Source organism: Mustela putorius, unplaced genomic scaffold (genome assembly GCF_011764305.1).
Source record: "Mustela putorius furo isolate JIRA1106 unplaced genomic scaffold, ASM1176430v1.1 tig00000585_pilon_pilon_pilon, whole genome shotgun sequence".
Classification (NCBI taxonomy): domain Eukaryota; kingdom Metazoa; phylum Chordata; class Mammalia; order Carnivora; family Mustelidae; genus Mustela; species Mustela putorius.
In genome coordinates, this window is record NW_025421424.1 from 12,514,207 (window position 1) to 12,537,893 (window position 23,687).

A 23,687-nucleotide genomic window follows, 5' to 3' on the forward strand; every position below is an offset into this window, starting at 1 on the left:
AAATAACATGCTAAAGTGTTTAATAATGTGGAAGATGCTTATAATAGTAAAAAAAAAGGCAGAATAAATATTGTGTATGTAATTTTTCTTCATCTGTGTAAAAAACAAATGGGGAGAAACTGGAAAGGTACATTTCATAAAAATTTAACAGTAATTATTTCTGATGGGTAATATTTTTGTCTTTGTAATTTTATATACTTTCCTATAAATTCTCTATACTTACCTTGAACTAATTTTAAGATCAGAAAAAAAGGGTATGGTGGGTTCAAGGTCATACCGCATACAGAATAAATTCGGTCTTTGCAGAATAGCATCCATCTGATCCCAGATGCTGTCTTGCCCTTCATTAAAGCCCCCAAACATGTTGTTCTGCTTCACTACCTAGACATGTTCTCCACACTGTCCACTTTTATGGTTCAGTGCTCCTGCTTAAATCTGTTTCTCCCGTACCCCAAAGCATGACATTTTGACCCCAAAGATCTTTGCTCCCTAAACTGTAATACAGAGCTGGTGGGCAATGCTCAAAATTTCGTCTTGGTTTAGCTAAGAAAGAAAAATTCTAAAGTTTTTTTTATCCAATCTATAACAAATATTATTCGTATCAATAATAAGCATAAAAGTGGCTCAAGGGCCACCTGGGTGGCCCAGTTCGTTAAGTGCTGACCTTTGGTTTTGGCTCAGGTCATGGTCTCATGGATCTTGAAATCAAGGCTCCGAGCGGGGGGTGGGGACGGGGCGGGGTTTGCCTGAAGATTCTCTCCCTTTGCCCTTCCCCTCACTCTTGGGTATGCATTTATGCTCTCTCTCTCTCAAATAAATAAATCTTTTTATAAAAAGTGGCTAAAATAACTCACTAGCTAAAATGATTAAAATTGCTTTTGTCTATATAAATTGCCACAAAATTAATTCTGAACACAGTTTTATTTGAGAGAGAGAGAGAGAGAACTTGCACATGAGCTGAAGGAGAGGGAGAGGAAGATGGAAAGAATCCCAAGCAGACTACACTTAGCATGGAGCCCAGTTCAGGGCTCCATCTCACAACCCTGAGATCTGAGATCATAACCTGAGCTGGAAGAGTTCTATGCTGAAGGACTTAAAGCACCGAGCTGCCCCTCTCAACATAGTACAAATATGTAAAATCTGATCCTGAAAAGTGGACTCTATAAAAAAAAATAGTCACTATACATACTCTAACAGACTAATAAAAATTAAGATATTATAATTTTTATACTTGTTTTTAACTCATGTTTATTGCAAAATATATAAATAAGAGAATAATCACCAAGAAAAATAATTTTATGAAAAACTGAAGTGAAAAGTAATAGAAATAGTTCAACTGCCTGCAACAGTACCTGGCACATAATAGACAAACGAATATTTGTTAAATGAAAGAATGAACTGTATAGAAAACTTTCCAAGGACTTAGATTGGTTTAATAGAGTTTTGTCAGAAAATGCTTTCTTATTAATCATTATTATTATTATTATTATTATTTTAGAGAGAGGGATAGAGCTCAAGCATAAGCAGTGGAGGAGAGGGAGAGAATCTAAAGCAGACTCCATGCTCAGCACAGAGCCCAACATGGGGCTCAATCTCACAATCCATGAGATTATGACTTGAGCTGAAATCAAGAGCCAGATGCTTAACTGACTGAGCCACCCAGGTGCCCCATTATTATTTATTTATTTTTATTTTTATTATTTAAGTAGGCTCCACTCACAACATGGGACCTGAACTCATGACCCCGAATCAAGAGCTGCATGCTCTATGGACTGAGCTGGCTAGGTACACCATAAAATGCTTTTTAAAAACAACTTTATTGAGACATAATTCCCACACTATAAGCTTCATCCATTTAAAATGTAAAATTCAATGGTTTTTAGTGTATTCAGATTGTGAAACCACCACAATTTGTTTTAGAACCTTTTCATCCCCTCAAAAGAAACTTCATCAGCAGTCACTCCCTCTTTCCCCCCAAGCCCCTAAGGCCTGGGTGACTACTAATTTACTTTTTGTCTTAAATGAAATGAAATTGAATTTAAATGAAATGTCCAGAATAGGAAATCATATAATATATAGCTTTTTGTGATGGTTTCTTTCACTGACCATGATGTTTTCAAGGTTCATCCATGTTGTAGCATGTATCAGTACATCATTTTTTATTGCTGAAAAATATTCTATTGTATGGATGTCCCACATTTACCCATTTGATCAGCTGACAGACATTGAAGTTGTTTTGACTTTTGACTATTATGATTAATGTTGCTATGTAAAGTCATGTATAAGAGTTTGTGTTGATTTTTTTTCTTTTTTTTTTTTTTTAAGATTTTATTTTTAAGTAATCTTCACACCCAGCGTGGGGCTTGAACTTACAACCCCAAGATCAAGATTCCCATGTTCCACTGACCAAACCAGCCAGGCGCCCCTATGTTGACTTTTTTTCATTTTCAATTAGATATATTAAGAGGAACTGCCAGGTTATATGGAACTCTGTTTTCACACGTGAGGAATCGCCAGTCTGTTTTACAAAAAGGCTACACTAGAAAATGCTTTTCTGATGAAGATTCAGTATTAATGTACTGCTCTTTAAGACAGTTGTTTCTATTTTTTTAAAGATTTTATTAATTTATTTATTTGTCAGAGAGAAAGCCAGGCAGAGTGGCAGGCAGAAGCAGAGGAAGAAGCAGGCTCACTGCTGAGCCAGAAGTCCCATGTGGGGCTCAATCCCAGGACACTGGAATCATTACCTGAGCCAAACGGAGATGCTTAACCAACTGAACCACCGAGGCATCCCTAAGATGGTTTTTAATAATAAACACAAGTCAAAAAGTCTGACATTCTCCTATCCCATTTTACCCCTACTGGAAAAGTCGTACTAATCTTTCTTTCTTTTTTTTTTTCCTTTCCTACTTTTTTTTTTTAATTTTTAATTTTTTATAAACATATATTTTTATCCCCAGGGGTACAGGTCTGTGAATCGCCAGGTTTACACACTTACAGCACTCACCAAAGCACATAACCTCTCCAATGTCCATAACCCCACCCCCCTTCTCCCAACCCTCCTTCCCCCAGCAACCCTCAGTTTGTGTTGTGAGATAAAGAGTCACTTATGGTTTGTCTCCCTCCCAATCCCATCTTGTTTCATTGATTCTTCTCCTACCCACTTAAGCCCCCATGTTGCATCACCACTTCCTCATATCAGGGAGATCATATGATAGTTGTCTTTCTCTGCTTGACTTATTTTGCTAAGCATGATACGCTCTAGTTCCATCCATGTTGTTGCAAATGGCAAGATTTCATTTCTTTTGATGGCTGAATAGTATTCGATTGTGTTTATATACCACATCTTCTTGATCCATTCATCTGTTGATGGACATTTAGGTTCTTTCCATAGTTTGGCTATTGTGGACATTGCTGCTATAAACATTCGGGTGCACGTGCCCCTTTGGATCACTACGTTTCTATCTTTAGGGTAAATACCCAGTAGTGCAATTGCTGGGTCATAGGGCAGTTCTATTTTCAACATTTTGAGGAACCTCCATGCTGTTTTCCAGAGTGGCTGCACCAGCTTGCATTCCCACCAACAGTGTGGGAGGGTTGCCCTTTCTCCACATCCTCACCAGCATCTGTCATTTCCTGACTTGTTCATTTTAGCCATTCTGACTGGTGTGAGGTGATATCTCATTGTGGTTTTGATTTGTATTTCCCAGATGCCGAGTGATATGGAGCACTTTTTCATGTGTCTGTTGGCCATCTGGATGTCTTCTTTGCAGAAATGTCTGTTCATGTCCTCTGCCCATTTCTTGATTGGATTATTTGTTTTTGGGTGTTGAGTTTGCTAAGTTCTTTATAGATTCTGGACACTAGCCCTTTATCTGATATGTCGTTTACAAATATCTTCTCCCATTCTGTCAGTTGTCTTTTGATTTTGTTAACTGTTTCCTTTGCTGTGCAAAAGCTTTTGATCTTGATGAAATCCCAATAGTTCATTTTTGCCCTTGCTTCCCTTGCCTTTGGCGATGTTCCTAGGAAGATGTTGCTGTGGCTGAGGTCGAAGAGGTTGCTGCCTGTGTTTTCCTCAAGGATTTTGATGGATTCCTTTCTCACAATGAGGTCCTTCATCCATTTTGAGTCTATTTTTGTGTGTGGTGTAAGGAAATGAATGGTCCAATTTCATTTTTCTGCATGTTTTCCCAACACCATTTATTGAAAAGGCTGTCTTTTTTGCATTGGACATTCTTTCCTGCTTTGTCGAAGATTAGTTGACCATAGAGTTGAGGGTCTGGGCTCTCTATTCTGTTCCATTGATCTATGTGTCTGTTTTTGTGCCAGTACCATGCTGTCTTGATGATGACAGCTTTTTAATAGAGCTTGAAGTCCGGAATTGTGATGCCACCAACTTTGGCTTTCTTTTTCAATATCCCTTTGGCTATTCGAGGTCTTTTCTGGTTCCATATAAATTTTAGAATTATTTGTTCCATTTGTACTAATCTTTCAAAGCTTAGATCACATGCTCTCTTTCTTCTTTGAACTGCCATACAATTTGATTTGTGCATTTACTGTAGACTTTGTCACTCTGCTCTGTACTGCATTTAACAATATATGTGTCAGTATCTCTCACTAAACTACAGACTTTCTGATGATTAAAAATTGTATTTTATACCTATGTTTACAGTAACAATTATATGTTAATATATATTATTTTATTATAATATATTCATCAATGGTTATGAAGGATATATGCTTTGAGATCATGAAAAGGGCTCATGCAAAAGATGAAAGTATATGTCTTATACAGAACTTTCATAGAACAAATTTACTGTGGTGCCTGGGTGGCTCAGTCCACTAAGCGTCTGCCTTCAGCTCAGGTCATGATCCCAGGGTCCTGGGATTGAGCCCCACATCAGGCTTCTTGCTCGGTGAGAAGGCTGCTTCTCCCTCTCTCCTTCCTCTTCCTCCTATTCCTGCTTGCATGCATGCTCTCCCTCTCTCTCATGCTGTCTGTGTCTCTCTCTCAAAAGAATAAATTTTTAAAAATCTTTATAAAAAAGAACAAATTTATTAAGGTAATACACTTAATAAAGGATAAATTTGACATATTATCAATAAATGCTATTTGTTATGAACAAATAAGATATATCTCAAGACTTATAGTACAAGCAAAAATCGCTTTAAAAAGCACAAATACAAGTGAGAAAAAGAGGGAATTGCCTAAAATTGTTAGGTAAAAATTAATTACAACATAAACCTAAATGTCTTAAATTTAAGAAATCACATAGTTGCAGAATAACTGAATGGATCCATCAATGCTATTGCAGAAAATTCATGGCAAAAATGTTCCTGTACCATTAAGTTTAAAAAGAAGAAAACATTCTTCTTAATACTAATCAACTTTATTTAAATATACTAATATGTAAGTAATTGGCTTGATCAAATAAAAATGGGGGGACTAAATACTTTTTCATCTAAAAATTGTGGTAAAGGGCATGTGGATGGTTCAGTCAGTTAAGCATCCAACTCTTGGTTTTGGTTCAGGTCATGATCTCAGGGTTGTGGGATCAAGCCCTATGTCAGGCTCCACACATAGTGTGGAGTCTGCTTGAGATTCTCTCTCTCCTTCTCCCTCTGCCCCTCCCCCAAGTGTGCCTGCTCTCTCTCTCTAAAAAAAAAAAAAAAAAAAGAGGGGCACCTGGGTGGCTCAGTGGGCTAAAGCTTCTGCTTCTCAGGTCATGATCTCAAGGTCCTGGGATCAAGCCCCGCATCCGGCTCTCTGCTCAGAAGGGAGCCTGTTTCCCCCTCCTTCTCTCGCTGCCTGCTTGTGATCTCTGTCTGTCCAAGAAACACATCTTAAAAAAAAAAAAAAACTAAAAACAAAACTTGTGGTAAATACACATAACATAAAATTTACTATCTTAACCATTTTTACGTGTGCAGTTCAGTAGTCTTAAACACATTCATGCTGTATCAAATCTCTAAGACCTCTTTTCCTCTTGTAAAAGTGAAACTCTATACACATTAAATAATTCCCCATTCCTTCTTCCCCCAAGGTCCTAGCAACCATCATTCTACTTTCTGTCTCTATGAATATGACTACCCTAAGTAACTCTCATAAATGGAATTTTATACATACACACATATATAAATTAATATACACAAATTTATAAATCATATAAATAAATATACAATATATAAAAATAAATATATATAAATGTATACACACATATACACATGTATATATACACATACATATACAATGAATGGTAGGTGAACAGATTATTTGTAGTACACTCAGACTACCAAATTATTATTTGGTGATAAAAAGAAATGAGCTATCGAGCTATGAAGACATGGAAGAACCTTAAACGCCTATTACTGAGTGAAAGAAGCCAATCTGAATAAGGTTACTTGCTGTATGATTCCAATTACATGAAACTCTAGAAAAGGCTCATGAATGGAGTCTAGGTTTAGGGAAAAGGAGGAATGAATAAATGACAAAGAAGATTTTGAGGGCACTGAAACTATTCTGTACACTGCAAAGGTGAATACACGTCAGAACACATTTGTGAAAGCCCATGGGCTATAGAACACCAAGAGTGAACCTGAATGAAAACCACGGACTCTGGGTGATAATGATGTGTCAATGTAGGTCCATCAAACAAACATACCTTCTGCTGGGAGATGTGGACAATGGGGGAGATGTGCATGTGTGGGACAGGGGGTACATGGGAACTCTCTATACTTCCCCCTCAATTTTGCTGGGAACATAATACTGCTCAAAAAATAAAGTCAGTTAAGAAGAAGAAATATGAAAGAAGAAGAAGGAAGAAGAAGAGAAGAAAAGAAGGTAAACAGAAGTGACCTCAGGAATCAGAAGTGGGAGGTTAAGGTGGAGACGAAAATTCATGGAAACAAAAGTAGTCAAGTTTCGTGGTGCCTGGGTGGCTCAGTGGGTTAAGCCGCTGCCTTCGGCTCGGGTCATGATCTCAGGGTCCTGGGATCGAGTTCCGCATCAGGCTCTCTGCTCAGCGGGGAGCCTGCTTCCCTCTCTCTCTCTGCCTTGTGATTTCTGTCAAATAAATAAAATCTTAAAAAAAAAAAAAAAGTAGTCAAGTTTCAAGAAATTGGTACTTGCCAGGTGACTTTAAATAGAGCACAAACATGAGAATGAGAAAATATTGACCAGATACGGCAATTAGGGGTGGCTGATGAGGTCAGCAAGGACGGTTTCCACTGATTGGCGGGGTAGGTATCCGAGTATAGGGTTGAGGCAGGAAGAAGGAATGCTCAAGAAGCAGCAAATGCGGATTATTTTTTCATGAAGTTTGGGTCAGAACTGTACAGAAAGAGAGACAGAGGGAAGTTAGGTGGAGGTGGGGTCAGCGATACAGGGGAGTGGGTTGGCACTAAACAGAAGGAAGAACAGTTATCCTCTGAAACAGGGTGACAAGATTAGGGAAGGTAAAGATCAAATCTGTAGGTAGGGGCTGTGAAACAGAGACACAGATGATCAAGGAGAAGGCTTCTGAGGAAGTGGAAGGCAAGACACACATGACCTTGTTCATGCATGCCTAGAAGTAGTAGAGACAGCTGGAACAACTGTCTCGTATAACCTGGGCCTTAGAGCACTAAATTATTTCATGTCCATATTAGAAATCTTCAGGCTATTCAGTTCTATGCATACCTCTCATCCCTGTAGTACACAGAAGAAGACTTAAGATGCAGATCCTTGCCTAGCCCTTCTGAATCCCCAGCAGGCTCTTCCCTATTATTCTATTCTTCCTTGCTGTGATTCATTCTGTTGCTGTTCTCCTTCCCAACTCATCTGACGTGTCACCTGAAACCTTGATCCCAGAAAGTTAAGTACACTCTTACAGTCTCAACCTCTTCATGTAACAACACTCCACTCACTGCTTAACTGAAATCAACTATCTCATGAGAACACTGTGCTGAAGTCTTTGAGAGTAGGTGATGTTTATTTTCCACCCCCATCTTCCACAGAAGGCAGCATTAGCATATTCCTAACCCCGCAATGTTATTTGTAAGCTGTAACTCTTCTACTTACAAACCTGAGGCATGTAACATCAGGCCATAATGTAAGACTAATTTCTTCCTCTCCTAGTTAATGTCCCAATGAAATACTGCTTTTTTGATCTCTTTTGGCCCCAACACTTGCAGTCATTACTGGCTATTTTAACACCATGCAAATGACCTAACACCCTACACTCAGAGTTCTTTGCCCTATGCCTGTCTTCACACCCACCACTTTAGTAACACTGCACCTTGCCAACCCTCCTGACTCAAAACTGAAGGACGGATCCTCAAAGCTTCAATATCCTGCTCTCTGAGCACATCTCTGACTCCAGCAACTCCGTCACATCCTCATTCCTTTCACACGTACTTTTCTTTACAACCACTGAGACCTGTATCATCTAACCATTTTGTTTTCCTGATTTATCTTCCTGGCCTGGCTTCTTTCCTTATGAAGTATGGACCCCATGAGCAACTGCTTAAAATTCCTTTCTCACCAACACTCTAATTCCCTTGCCTCCTTGGCCTTTTCACATACCTACAAACCTGGATCAAACCTTCTGTTCACTTTTTTCCTATCTCAATCCTATGAGCACTGCTGGAGAAGAATGCATGAACATACACACTGCCATCACTAAAATTCATGGTTTCTTTAGAGAGGGAGAGAGAGCAATCATGGGGGATGGGGCAGAGGGAGAGACAGAGCATCCCAAGCAGGCTCCATGATCAGTGTGGAGCCCAACATGAGGCTTGATCTCATGACCCTGAGATCATGACCTGAGCCGAAGTCAAGAGTTGGGATACTTAACTGCCTGAGCTGCCCAGGTGCCTCTAAAATTCACGTTTTAAGTTCTAGTTAGGCCTTTTGGATTTGTCTTTGGTCAGCTTTCTCTCCCATCACTTACAGAAGCTTTTCTGATCTTTTATCATGATCCCCATGTTCCTTATTCTCCCCCTTTTTGGTTGCTACTGAGAAAGTTAAGGTTGTCAGATAAGAATTCTCTTAAATTCCAGCCTTAAGCCAACCTACTAATTTTGTACAAGTCACTCCTCTGCTTTTGGCTCCGTAGACCCTAGAGTATTAAAGTCCAGACTCCTTGTAGAGACCGTTCTCTCTCTCTCTTTTAATGTGTCCGCATAATACACGATTATAGTAGTGCCCCCCCCAATCAGGGGGATATATTCCAAGACTCCCAGTGGATGCCTAAAACTCGATAGCACAGAATCCTATTTGTACTATGTTTTTTCCTATGCATATTTATGATAAGGTTTAATTTATAAAGTAGGCACAGTAAGAAACTGGCAAAGATAACTAACAAGGAAACAGATGTGGTCTCTCTCCTAAAATACCATACTGTACTCTCCCTTTTTGTGATGATGTGAGATGACGAAATGTCTGTGCTGAGTTAGTCAAATGACCCAGGCATTGTGCCACAGCCTGAGGCTAATGCTCACCTTCTGACTACATGTTAGAAGGAGGATCTTCCTTACTGCACTTGATCTCTGGTAATCAAAACTGTAGAAAGCAGAACCAGAAAATAAGGGTAGAAAATACTGTTAATACTATGCCTCACTCTGAAAGTTTGTGTCTTGTCTCTTCATATTTAGGAGAGACCTACATTAGTGCCTGCTAACGGAAAGAAATCTGAAGAGGATTTTTGCTTTCACATAAAAAGCTGTTACCATTAAATAAAGTGGATCTTTCCTAAACGTGAAGTGGCAGAATGTGAACTTTTGGAAAGGGGGATGGTACTCTCTACCTTATGCCGTTGCCTTAGGAAAGATTTTATAGGAATGCTCTATGCCTGGATAGCGGGGCAAACCTGGATTCACAGTGCTCCTGGCACATACCATGCCGCTGTGCCTTGCCACTGTGTGTATGTACTATTTCTTCTATCATTTCATTTCCTTCTCCAGCTAGACTTTTTTCAAAGCCTTGCTAAGGAATTTTCTTCCATGACACTTCCCCTGCCTACCCCCCACCCCAAAAAACAATTAAATACTTCTTTCTACCTTTTCTTGAATTTATTTTTACTACCATAAGTTTACACTGCATGGGAATTCTTTATGAAGGCAATTAAAAGAACAAATTTGGATAAAATGACTGGGGGGTAAAAACAAGAACTATAAAATTGAGTGAAAGGTAAAATCAGAGTGAGACAGTGAGGAAGGATTTCATTCATTCATCAGATAACAGACATTTATTATGGACACACTATGTGTAGTACACATGGCAGGAAAGCAGTGGGTGGATTGTAGGTTGAGACAAGTTTGGGCATAAAGCCAACAAATGGTAGGAATTTGAATAAATGACAAGAATGGTGCGAAGAGGTGAGAAAAGGAGAGAGTACAAAGGAGACAGAAACATACCAACATTTGGCTACTATAAGCTGACCAGTCTGGGCTAAAATGGGTGATTTAGGAAGAGCGATATTAGGAAATACAACGGAAAGCCTAATCATAGAACCCTGGAGTCAGAAAGGGTCATGAGAATCATCTAGGTCATCAATCCCTCTAATGAAGGACAACGTCCCTTACAAATGAACAGGATACCAAGATAGCATATTCACTACTGTACTCTTCTAAATATTAGAGATTACTTTTCTAATATTATATCGGATAGAGACATGCTTTCTTTAACATGTCCCCACTGATCTAAGGTTCCGTCCTTTGATGTACCCAGCATAAACCTATTCTTCTTTTATGGAACAGTCTTCCAAATATCTTTAATTTAACTGATTGGTGACCTTGAACAAATTATGTTGTTTTCTATGGATCAACTTTCTCATTTCTAACAGTGGCGTGACATGGGTGCCAGCGTGGCTCAATAGTTAAGCATTCCACTTGTCTTGTTCCTGATCTTAGAGAGAAAGCTTTCAGCTTTCCACCATTGAGTAGGAGTCACAAACTTCTTTATACCCTGACCAGAAACGGGGTCATCTATTCACATAATACACTATTGTAATTATGGTAGCTAAGATTTTTGTATACTTTTCCCATGTGTCAGAAACTTTTCTAAGCCTTTATATCCTTCAAAATACCCATACTAGGAAGGTACTATTACTACATTATTGCTGTTATTACTTTCATTTTGTATCTGAGGAAACAAATACAAAGAGGCATTGAAAGTTATATAGTTAGTAAAAAGCATCAGGCTCTCTGCTCCTCGGAAAGCCTGCTTCCCCCTCTCCATCTGCCTGCCTCTCTGACTACTTGTGATTTCTCTCTCTGTGCATCAAATAAATAAATAAAATCTTAAAAAAAAAAAAAAAAAAAGATTCTCTCTTTCCGAGAGCCTAAAAGTAGTAGATCAGAAAGGAACAGAGACAATATACAGTTAACAGTCACCTTACAGGCAATACAATGGCACAAAATTCATATCTCTCAATAGTTACCCTGAATGTTAATGGGCTAAATGCCCCAATCAAAAGACACAGGGTATCAGAATGGATAGAAAAACAAAACCCATCTATATGTTGCCTACAAGAAACTCATTTTAGACCCTAAGACACCTCCAGATTTAAAGTGAGGGGGTGGAAAACAATTTACCATGTTAATGGACATCAGAAGAGGGAAGGGGTGGCAATCCTTATATCAGATCAATTAGATTTTAAGCCAAAGACTATAATAAGAGATGAGGAAGGACACTATATCATACTCAAAGGGTCTGTCCAACAAGAAGATCTAACAATTTTAAATATCTATGCCCCCAACGTGGGAGCAGCCAACTATATAAACCAATTAATGACAAAATCAAAGAAACACATCAACAATAATACAATAATAGTAGGGGACTTTAACACTCCCCTCACTGAAATGCACAGATCATCCAAGCAAAAGATCAGCAAGGAAATAAAGGCCTTAAACGACACACTGGACCAGATGGACATCACAGATATATTCAGAACATTTCATCCCAAAGCAACAGAATACACATTCTTGTCTAGTGCACATGGAACATTCTCCAGAATAGACCACATCCTCGGTCCTAAATCAGGACTCAACCGATATCAAAAGACTGGCATCATTCCCTGCATATTTTCAGACCACAATGCTCTGAAGCTAGAACTCAACCACAAGAGGAAGTTTGGAAAGAACCCAAATACATGGAGACTAAACAGCATCCTTCTAAAGAATGAATGGGTCAACCGGGAAATTAAAGAAGAATTGAAAAAGTTCATGGAAACAAATGATAATGAAAACACAACAGTTCAAAATCTGTGGGACACAACAAAGGCAGTCCTGAGAGGAAAATATATAGCAGTACAAGCCTTTCTCAAGAAATAAGAAAGGTCTCAAGTACACAACCTAACCCTAAACCTAAAGGAGCTGGAGAAAGAACAAGAAAGAAACCCTAAGCCCAGCAGGAGAAGAGAAAGCATGAAGATCAGAGCAGAAATCAATGAAATAGAAACCAAAAAAACAATAGAACAAATCAATGAAACTAGGAGCTGGTTCTTTGAAAGAGGTATTAGGATTGATAAACCCCTGGCCAGACTTGTCAAAAAGAAAAGAGAAAGGACCCAAATAAATAAAATCATGAATGAAAGAGAAGAGATCACAACTAACAAAGAAATACAGACAATTTTAAGAACATACTATGAGCAACTCTATGCCAACAATTTGACAATCTGGAAGAAATGGATGCATTCCTAGAGACATATAAACTACCACATCTGAACCCGGAAGAAATAGAAAACCTGAACAGACCCATAACCAGTAAGAAGATTGAAACAGTCATCAAAAATCTCCAAACAAACAAAAGCCCAGGGCCAGATGGCTTCCCGGGGGAATTCTACCAAAAATTTAAAGAAGAACTAATTCCTATTCTCCTGAAACTGTTCCAAAAAATAGAAATGGAAGGAAAACTTCCAAACTCCTTTTATGAGACCAGCATCACCTTGACCCAAAACCAGACAAGGATCCCATCAAAAAAGAGAACTACAGACCAATATCCTTGATGAACACAGATGTGAAAATTCTCAACAAAATCCTAGCCAATAGGATTCAACAGTACATTAAAAGGATTATTCACCACAACCAAGCGGGATTTATTCCAGGGCTGCAAGCTTGGTTCAACATCTGCAAATCAATCAATGGGATACACACATTAATAAAAGAAAGAACAAGAACCATATGATACTCTCAATAGATGCTGAAAAGGCATTTGACAAAGTACAGCATCCCTTTCTGATCAAAACTCTTCAAAGTGCAGGAATAGGGCACATACCTCAATACTATCAAAGCCATCTATGAAAAACCCACCACAAATATCATTCTCAATGGAGAAAAACTGAAAGTTTTTCTGCTAAGGTCAGGAACATGGCAGGGATGTCCATTATCACCGCTGTTATTCAACATAGTACTAGAAGTCCTAGCCTCAGCAATCAGACAACAAAAAGAAATTAAAGGCATCAAACTATCACTCTTCGTAGATGATATGATACTCTATGTGGAAAACCCAAAAGGCTCCACTCCAAAACTGCTAGAATTTGTACAGGAATTCAGTAAAGTTTCAGGATATAAAATCAATGCACTGAAATCAGTTGCATTTCTCTACACCAACAACAAGACAGAAGAAAGAGAAATTAAGGAGTCAATCCCATTTCAATTGTACCCAAAACCACAAGATACCTAGGAATAAACCTAACCTAAGAGGCTAAGAATCTATACTCAGAAAACTATAAAGTACTCATGAAAGAAATTGAGGAAGACACAAAGAAATGGAAAAATGCTCCATGCTCCTGGATTGGAAGAATAAATATTGTGAAAATGTCTATGCTACCTAAAGCAATCTACACATTTAATGCAATTCCTATCAAAGTACCATCCATTTTCTTCAAAGAAATGGACCAAATCCTAAAATTTATATGCAACCAGAAAAGACCTCGAAGAGCCAAAAAAATATTGAAGAAGAAAGCCAAAGTTGGTAGCATCACAATTTGAGACTTCAAGCTCTATTACAAAGCTGTCATCATCAAGACAATATGGTACTGGCACAATAACAGACACATAGATCAATGGAACAGAATAGAGAGCCCAGAAACAGACCCTCAACTCTATGGTCAACTCAAAATGGATGAAGGACCTCAATGTGAGAAAGGAATCCATCAAAATCCTTGAGGAGAACACAGGCAGCAACCTCTTCGACCTCAGCCACAGCAACATCTTCCTAGGAACATCGCCAAAGGCAAAGGAAGCAAGGACAAAAATGAACTATTGGGATTTCATCAAGATCAAAAGCTTTTGCACAGCAAAGGAAACAGCTAACAAAACCAAAAGACAACTGACAGAATGGGAGAAGATATTTGCAAACAACATAGCAGATAAAGTGCTAGTGTCCAAAATCTATAAAGAACTTAGCAAACTCAACACCCAAAGAACAAATAATCCAATCAAGAAATGGGCAGAAGACATAAACAGACATTTCTGCAAAGAAGACATCCAGATAGCCAACAGACACATGAAAAAGTGCTCCATATCACTGAGCATCAGGGAAATACAAATCAAAACCACAGTGAGATATCACCTCACACCAGTAAGAATGGCTAAAATTAACAAGTCAGGAAATGACAGATGCTGGCGAGGATGCGGAGAAAGAGGAACCCTCCTACACTGTTGGTAGGAATGCAAGCTGGTGCAACCACTCTGGAAAACAGCATGGAGATTCCTCAAAATGTTGAAAATAGAACTGCCCTATGACCCAGCAATTGCACTACTGGGTATTTACCCTAAAGATACAAACATAGTGATCCGAAGGGGCACATGCACTCGAATGTTTATAGCAGCAATGTCTACAACAGCCAAACTATGGAAAGAACATAGATGTCCATCAACAGATGAATGTATAGAGAAGAGGTGGTATATAAACACAATGGAATACTATGCAGCCATCAAAAGAAATGAAATCTTCCATTTGCGACAATGTGGATAGGACTAGAGGGTATTATGTTTAGTGAAATAAGTCAATTGGAGAAAGACAACTATCATATGATCTCACTGATATGAGGAAGTGGAGATGCAACATGGGGGGTTAAGGGGGTAGAAGAATAAATGAAACAACATGGGATTGGGAGGGAGACAAATCATAAGTGACTCAATCTCACAAAACAAACTGAGTGTTGCTGGGGGGAGGGGAGTTGGGAGAAGGGCGGTGGAGTTATGGACAATGGGGAGGGTATGTGCTAAGGTGAGTGCTGTGAAGTGTGTAAACCTGGCGATTCACAGACCTGTAGCCCTGGGGATAAAAATATATGTTTATAAAAAATAAAAATTAATTAATTAATTAAAAAAAAGATTCTCTCTTTCCCCTTCCTCTGCCCCTCCTCAACATCCCTCTAAAAAAAAAAAAAAAAAATTAAAGGGGAGAAGTTACAACTTATATCACCAAAACAGAAAGGATCATAATAGGATACTATGAACAATTATATGCCAACAAATTGTAAAGACAGAAGAAATGGATAAACTTCTGGAAATTTACAATCTTCCAAGCCTAAATCATGAGGAAATAGAAACTGAACAGACTGATTACTAGTAAGGAAACTGAATCAATAATCAAAACCTCCCAATAAACAAGAGTCCAGGACCAGATGGCTTCACTGGTAAATTCCACTAAAAATTCAAAGATTAATACCTGTCTTTCTCAAACTCTTCAAGAACAAAACAAAACAAAACTGGAAAGGGAAAGCTTCTAAACTAATTTTATGAGGCCAGCATTACCCTGATATCAAACTGAGACTATGACATCATTAAAAAAAAAAAAGAGAGAGAATGAGAAAGAGAGAATTACAGGCCAATAGCCCTGGTGAACACAGGTGCAAAAATGCTCACAAAATATTAGCAAACCGAGTTCAACAATATATTAAAAAGATCATATACTAAGATCATATGGGGTTTATTTCAGGGATTCAAGGATGTTTCAACATCTGCAAATCAATCAACATAATATACCACATCAACAAAATGAAAGATAGAAAACATGTAATGAGCTCAATAGAAGCAGAAAAAGCATTTGATAAAATTCCGCATCTACTTAAGATAAAAACTCTCAACAAACTGACTATAAAGGGAATGTACCTCAACATAATAAAAGGCCATAAATGACAAAAGCATAGCTAATAACATACTCAACAGTGAAAAAATCTAATTTTTTTAGGGTAGGAGGGGCAGCAGGAGAGGTAGAGAGAGAATCTCAAGCAGGCTCCATGCCTAATGCAGAGCCAGATGTGTTGCTCAATCTCATGACCCTGAGATCATGAACTGGGCTGAAATCATGAGTCCAACAATCTACTTAGCTACACAGGTACCCATCACCAGTGAAAATCTAAAAGCTTTTCATCTAAGGAACAAGACAATGATGCCTACCATCCTCATTTTTATTCAACACAGCCTTGACAGCATTGGAAGGCCTCACCACAGTAATCAGGCAAAAAAAAGAAAGAAATAAATAAAAGACAAACGATTTGAAAATGAAGGGAAACTGTCACTATTTAAAGACAACATGATACTATAAATAGAAAACCTAAAGACTACCAAAAAACTTAGAACTAGTAAATGAATTCAGTAAAACTGCAGGATGCAAAATTAATTTAAAAAAGAAATGCAACAGATTTTTATATAAGGTTTTTTGTTTTGTTTTGTTTTGTTTTAAGAGAGAATGAGTGAAAGAGAGACTGAACACAAGCAGGGGGAGCAGAGAGGGAGAGGGAGAAGCAGACTCCCCACTGAGCAGGGAGCCCCATGTGGGGCTCCATCCCAGGACCACGGGATAACGACCTAAGCCAAAGGCAGACGCTTAATTGAGCCACATAGATGGCCCCAAATCGGTTGCATTTCTATACGCCAATAATTAAGTAGCAGAAAGAGAAATCAGGAAAAAAATCGCATTTATAATTGTATAAAAAGAATAAAATGCCTAGGAATAAATGTAACCAAGAAGGTGAGAGACCTATACACTGAAAAATATAAGACACTGATAAAAGAAATTGAAGATGACATTTAAAAAATGGAAAGAATTCTGGGCTCATGGACTGGAAGAATTAATATTGTTTAAATGTCTCTACTATCGAAAGCAATCTACTATTCAGTGCAATCCCTATTAAACTTCCAAAGACCTCTGTCACAGAACTGAAACAAATAATTCTAAAATTTGTATGGAATCACAGAAGACCCCAAATAGCCAAAACAATAATATTGAAAAAGAACAAAGCCAAAAGTATCATACCACCTGATTTCAAACTATCCAAAAAGCTATATGGTAATCAAAACACTATGACATGGACACAAAAACACATTCATACATCAGTGAAAAAGAATAGAGAGCCCAGAAATAAACCCTTGTATGTATGCTCAATTAATATAGGACAAAGGAGGCAAGAAAATGGGATAAGGACATATGAAGTGGGAAAAGGACACTCTTCAACGAATGGTGTTCAGAAAACTGGATGTGCAAAATAATAAAACAAAATGTGCATGAACTAAAATCTTGAAAACATGAAGACATATTCTGGCCAAAGAGAAGAAATCTCTTCAGCTTGTTTACAAAGTAAAAGATCTAATACACAGATGTGCTCATTAGCTTCCTGGACACTCCCTGAATTCACATGGTTTTTTGCCACAAGCTCATGTGAAACTTTGGAAAGTATTTAGCTATGAGTACAAAAAAAGATGAACAAAATAAGGCAAACTTGGGAATCCTAAAAATACAGGAAACTTTTCTTCCTTATTCTGTTACTAAAGCAGACAGAAATGAAACCTGTTCTGACAGTCTTAACACACCTCAAGAGATTTAAATGCTTTTACAAAGGAAGCATGCACTTAAAAGACTTAAATAGTGTAATTTTCTATCTTTTTGAAAGTTTCAAAAATTATTAGGCAATAATTTGGTTTCAGTTGATTAGATTACTATTATCATATAATGTATTATCTGAATGTTTTATTAACTATGGTATGCAAAACCTGACAATTTTAATAACATTTATGACAAACACTTTCTAGTCTTTGTATTTTTTCTAACCTGTTCACTAAACACACTTTTCCAGCAGAAACTTCTAAAATTCTAAAAATTAATTTTCACTGCTAATCTTTAAAAAGGCAAAACAGTTAAGGAAATTCTAGATGAAAAGTTCAGTAAGCAGGCTTACTTACAATAGACCAGAATCTAAGAAACCCACAATAACTATGTCTCCAACTGCTAATTAGGCTCACTGTCACCTCAATGTACTGTGTCCAACGCACAACCTACCTCCTCTATCCTCTCCACAATTTATTATCAACAAATAAGCCTCACGTATACTGTGATACACCTCAACAAGACAGAAAAAAAAACAAAGACTCTTCTTGACTTCCTTACTCTGGCATGGCGTCAAGGCATTTGTCATAGCGTTATTATTTTATCAGACACTTAGATGAAAAACCTCCAAACTCAGGTTCGTATTAGCCCCTGCCTGGGTTATTTTAACAGACTCCTTATTTGTCTCCCCACCTAGTCTATCCACTCTTGAATCTGACAAAAATCAATCAGCTACTTTAATCATAAGACAACTTTGTGCAAGACTCTCAAAAGGACTTTTATCCTATGAGCAGTGGAAAGCAAACTATAATGGTATTCAAAGTCCTTATCTTCTCCTTCTGTTCAATGTGAACTCTCTCTGCAATCAGGCTGCTCTATCACCAGCTCCTACTGATGACCCGTTCAAGCTGACCTCTCACCCTCACTTCCCTGTTAATGCAAATTCATCCTCCCAGCCTGCTCAGCTGAAAAGCTACTGTGGTTTTCCAAACCATTACAGCTGCAAATAAATTCTTTACCTGTAGAATTTCAACACCACTCACAAACTGACCCATTGATTAGGCACTAAATCATATTATCTCCTACTGTCAAGTAATTATATATCTATGATCTAATTTCATTAAGTAGAGCTAATTCCCTTATGGGGCCTTTATATTTGTTATGCTTCTCAGAATCCCTGCCACACAGCTTGAAACCTGGTAAATGTTCATTTAACATGTGCTGAACAATGAATGATCTGCCTCTTTAGTTTCTGTATAAAGTCAAATATACCTATAATTTACAATGTACCTCTAAGCCTTTTTTCTAAAAAATGAATTATTATTTTACATACATTCATGTATCAGTGATCCCCAAGACCATCCCCAGGTTGAGGGGTCCATTAGGAAGACTCATGGGACTTGGCATATAGTCGTATTCGTGTCTAAGATTTTTTTTTTTTAATAATCTCTACATGGGGCTCAAACTCACAACCCCGAGATCAAGAGTTGCATGCTCCACCAATTTAGCCAGCCAGGAGCCCCATGGCTAAGATTTATGATAGTGAAATGATACAAAGCAGAATCAGTAAAGCCTCCTAAAAGGTCCATGGACCAAAGTCATGGGAATCCAAGTAGGACCTTCTAAGAGTCCTCTCCTAATAGAGTCACCCAGAACTCAGTTTCTCCAGCATCGAATTACAGGAACACATATTGTCTACCAAAGGAAGGTTATTTGGGGGCTGGTCGTACAGACACTCTCCCCCTGCAGAGACCAAAATTCACATTGTTTGTAGTCTAGGCACAGGGAGACACTCAAAAAAGTTTTACATCAGTGTAGGGAACTGGTTCTCAGATGCCAGCAAACACACTGTAAGCAGGTCTTTCTAAGAAAAGTAGTCTTGGGCCTGCTATGTTAACCCTTTTCTATGTAGTTAATTTCATATTTTTAAGGGAGTTATAAGAGGCATATAAAGTGTTTTTTGGGGGGTGGGTTGGCAATAAGTTTTTTTATCGTAAAGATTTAAGATTTAATTAATTTATTTATTTTAGAGAGGGAAGAGCAAAGTGCGAGGACAAGAAGAATCTACAGTGAGCATGGAGACAGATCGGGGCTTGATCTCAGGACACTGAGATCATGACTTGAGCAGAAATCAAGAATGGGACAAAACCGACTGAGCCCCCTGGGTGCCCCCCCCTTTTTTTTTTAATTAAAATCTAGCATTTAATCAGAGATGCAATGCCTAGACTGGCATCCAAGAATTAAGTTATGCAATTTAAAAATAATTCACATCCTTAGGTGTTTCAATTTTTTTTTCTTGTAAAAATGAGATCTTTTTCAAACCAACACTCTTATAGTTGTCAGAATAAAGGAATTAAGTATCAATATCTTAAAGGAAGCAAACCCTCTTGGGCAAGCTCTTTGTCTTCTCTTCCAATGTTGATTAGATGTAGGCACCTGGATGACTCAGTCGGTTAAGTGTCTGCTTTCAACTCAGGTCATGGTCCCAGGGTCATCGCATCAAGTCCCACACTGGGCTCCTTGCTTTGCACTGAGCCTGCCTCTCCCTCTGCCTGACGCTCAACCTGCTTGTGTGTACTCTCGTGAACTCTCTCTCTCTCTGACAAATAGATCTTTTTAAAAAATGTTGACTGGGTGCTAGTGCACTGTGAGAGCTGTTTTCAGTACATCATCTTCCTAAAATTCCTCAAAGCAACCCTATATGCCAGTGATGGTTTTTATTTTATAGATGGAAATTTAGAGGCTGAGCAACCCACCCAAGTTTATCACGGAGTTGGGATTCAGGTTCAGATTGGCCTCATTCTAAATCCTTGCTCTTAGCTTTATTTACACCAATTACCTCTAACTAACAAGGCACAGATTCTTTATTATGAGTCATTTCCTTCCAAACTGTAGGGATTTTTGTTTGTTTGGCTATATAGAGCATTATTCTTAACCTTACTGATATTTATTAAGACCACATTTTTGTTGGAAGAGAAAGGGGTAAATTGAACCCAGAAAACTCTGTTTTTTCCAACTCCTGCAAATTAGAAATCAAATTACACCCTTTGCTTATTAAAACTATTAGGAATCTCCTTATTCAGCACAACACATAATTTTCTCCTTCATCTGGCATCAATCTGTTTGAAATCAGGCAGACCTGTATCAAGATTCTGACATTTTACTTACCAGATCTGCAGGCCTTGGTTAAGTTGAGCCTTCTGAGTCTCAGTTTATTCATCCACGAAATGGGAATCCCTACCTTACAGGTTAGCTATCAGCATGAAATAAGATAATATACTTAAAGGACCCAACCTACACGTATTTGCTTAATAAATGGCTGTGTGCAATACTGGAATAACTTGATTTGTGAGTAGCAAGCCAAATCAATAATCTGAGGGAGAAAGAGGTAAGCGAGAGAGTACCCTGACCACCAGGTGTCACCACTGACCCAAAAGAGCTGGTCTAACAGCCCGAAGTGGCCAGGTGGGACCCGTAAAGAAAAGGGTAAGACCCAGGGTAAGACAGTCATTTGCACCCACAGGACATTCAAGAATTGGTTTTGGCTTTTCCACACTTGAGAAGCTGGTACAATATTTGCTGTACCATTTTAAGTTACACTGGTCTCTCTCACCGCTGTTATGATTGTAGTGCAATTAATTAGCTGGATAACCACAAAAGATTTGGCAGCACAGTTTAATCTTAAAAAGTATCCTCGGGTAACTGTTTTTTTAATTCTGAGAGTTGATAACGCTTTATATATCCTTTGCTTTGGCTAACTAGCCATTTACATTTTCTGGCATCTATAGGCTTCAGCGTTGCCACCGCAGACAATTTTCTGACCCCAATTTCACAACCCATTGACCTTCTGGGTTTACACTAATAGGGATGACAGGTAAAAAGAAAGAATATTTCTAGGATAAAAATAAAGTCTATGAGTCGTAAATTTAGGCAAAATAAGCATTAACTGTCCATCTCTTCCCTTGATCTCAGGAACTTTAAAATTCATTTTTTAAAAAATTCCATAAATCTCCTATTTTCTTAAGGAAAACTAACTTAAGGGTAAATCTGTCAACCTGCCAAACAGACCTTAAGTGACTCAAGGAACACTATCACCCTTGGCTTCATTCTGTAACCTGCCAATGACTCTCCCGGAGAGTGCCCAGGGCCTCATTTCAAAATGAGGGCAGGTCTGGGCTCTCCTTCTGGTTCTAAGTCCTTCACACTGAGAGCCACTAGTGGCAACCTCAAGACTGGTAATTCAGTGAGTGTTAGCGCGTAACTGGAGACGCAGCGCTCCTATGAGGCAGAAACTGGTGTCTCCTCCGCCAGGGAACACTTGACTCAAGTCAAGCCTGATCGGGCCTACCGTGGTTGCATCCTGGGCTTCTGAGACCCCGAGTAAGCACCAAGAGAAAAGGAGTTAGGCTAAGCACATGTTTCTGTCCAGGGCCAGGGCTCTTGAAACTCAAGCAGTTTGGGTTCTTTTTGGTTTTGTTTTTAACAACAATTCGAGTTCCATTTTACATTTCGCAAATATGAAGATGTCTTAAGAGAAACCAGAAGTATCCTCTCCCTTCTGGCCGTGGCTCCCATTCCTAGAGCACTGAGGAGGGAAGCGCAGATACCAGGAACCATCTGGAATCAGGAGACCAGGAGCCAAGCCCAGCCGAGATGGACCCATTTGCGAAGCACTTTGTGCAGATCAATGAACTCCTGATTTCAGACCGGTCTCTAGAGAAAGAGAAGCTCTAGAGAAAGAGAAGAGAGCAAATGGGCCAAGGAACAAGCTGCCCATCGAAGAAACCCCTGCGGGGCGGGCGCAGCGGCTCGCGGGGCGCGGAGGGCGCGTTACCTGGGGGACTCTGCGGTGAAGCTGCCGCCGTCCAGCAGCCGCATCTTGCAGAAGAGGACCCCATTGACGAAGGGCACCGAGGAGAGCTCTTCCAGCTCGAAGTCCACCTTAAACTTAAACTTCTTCTTCTTCATCATCATGAGCGCCAGACGCCGGCGAGCGGGATGCGGGGGCGGCCCCAAGGGGCGCGCGGGCCGGCGCCGCCGCCTCAGCTCACCGGAGCCCCGAGCCCGCGCAGCCCCATGGCCGGGGCCGCGAGCTGCGCGCGGGGGCGCGGCCGGAGGGCGCCGCGGGCCGGCCGGAGCCGGGGCAGGGGCCGCCGCCGCCGCCTCTCGCGGCAGCCCTGGCCGGAGCGCGGCGGCGCGGACCCTGCCCGCCCGCGGGGAGCGGTCGTGCTGCAGCTCGCCTGGGCTGTGGGTGCCCTTTCGGTGTGCAGCTGGTCGCAGCCGCCGCCCGTCTGAGAGCTGGGAAAGGCGAAGACTGGAAGACCGCCGCTGCCGCCGCCGCCGCCTCAGAGCCACGGGGCCCAAGGCGCCCCCAGTGGCGGCGCCCAGCAGCGCACCGCGGGGCGGAAGCGAGAGGGCGGGCGAGGAAATTCGGGGCGGGCGGGCGCTTCGCCGGGAAACTGACCCACGACGGCAGTTAGAGCGTCACGCCTCTCTGGGGTTAAAAAAAGACAAACCCAACCAAAAAGGAGCTTCCTTCTACAGCTTCCTCTCGGCCTGGTTCCAGTTTTTGCTCCGCCTCCTGTTTCCCCTCCCCCTCGAGATTTTTTTTTTCCTCTTGGGTTTGAGAGTCATGGGTTAATAGGGCTAATCAGAATCTCCACGACGTTGTTTTCGTCAAATTGAAATCTTAAACTAAAATATGGTTTAGATACTCTAAATTCACAAGGCTTCTAATATAAAATGAGGACGAGGTAGTTAAAAGGAAAGGGATTAAAATGTGTTGAGGGTCTTCCAGGTGGTCAGGCACTGCACTGCTTTAGGCATTTTCTCTTATTTATATTTTAATTCCTGTCCCCTGGGATAAAAG

General features: G+C 39.7%; 1 protein-coding gene across 2 annotated transcripts in view; it reads right to left on the reverse strand.

Moving 5' to 3' along the window:
* The window catches only part of FAM102B (family with sequence similarity 102 member B), an 84,126-nt gene extending 60,892 nt beyond the window's left edge, over positions 1–23,234 (reverse strand). Inside the window, exon 1 of one of the 2 annotated variants that reach the window (XM_013048425.2) lies at positions 22,653–23,234. In XM_013048425.2, the coding sequence (XP_012903879.1) occupies positions 22,653–22,792 (140 nt within the window). In that variant the 5' untranslated portion in view covers positions 22,793–23,234. The remainder of the gene's footprint in view (positions 1–22,652) is intronic. The other variant, XM_004777510.2, reaches the window with a different exon arrangement.
* Positions 23,235–23,687: the final 453 nt, after the last annotated feature.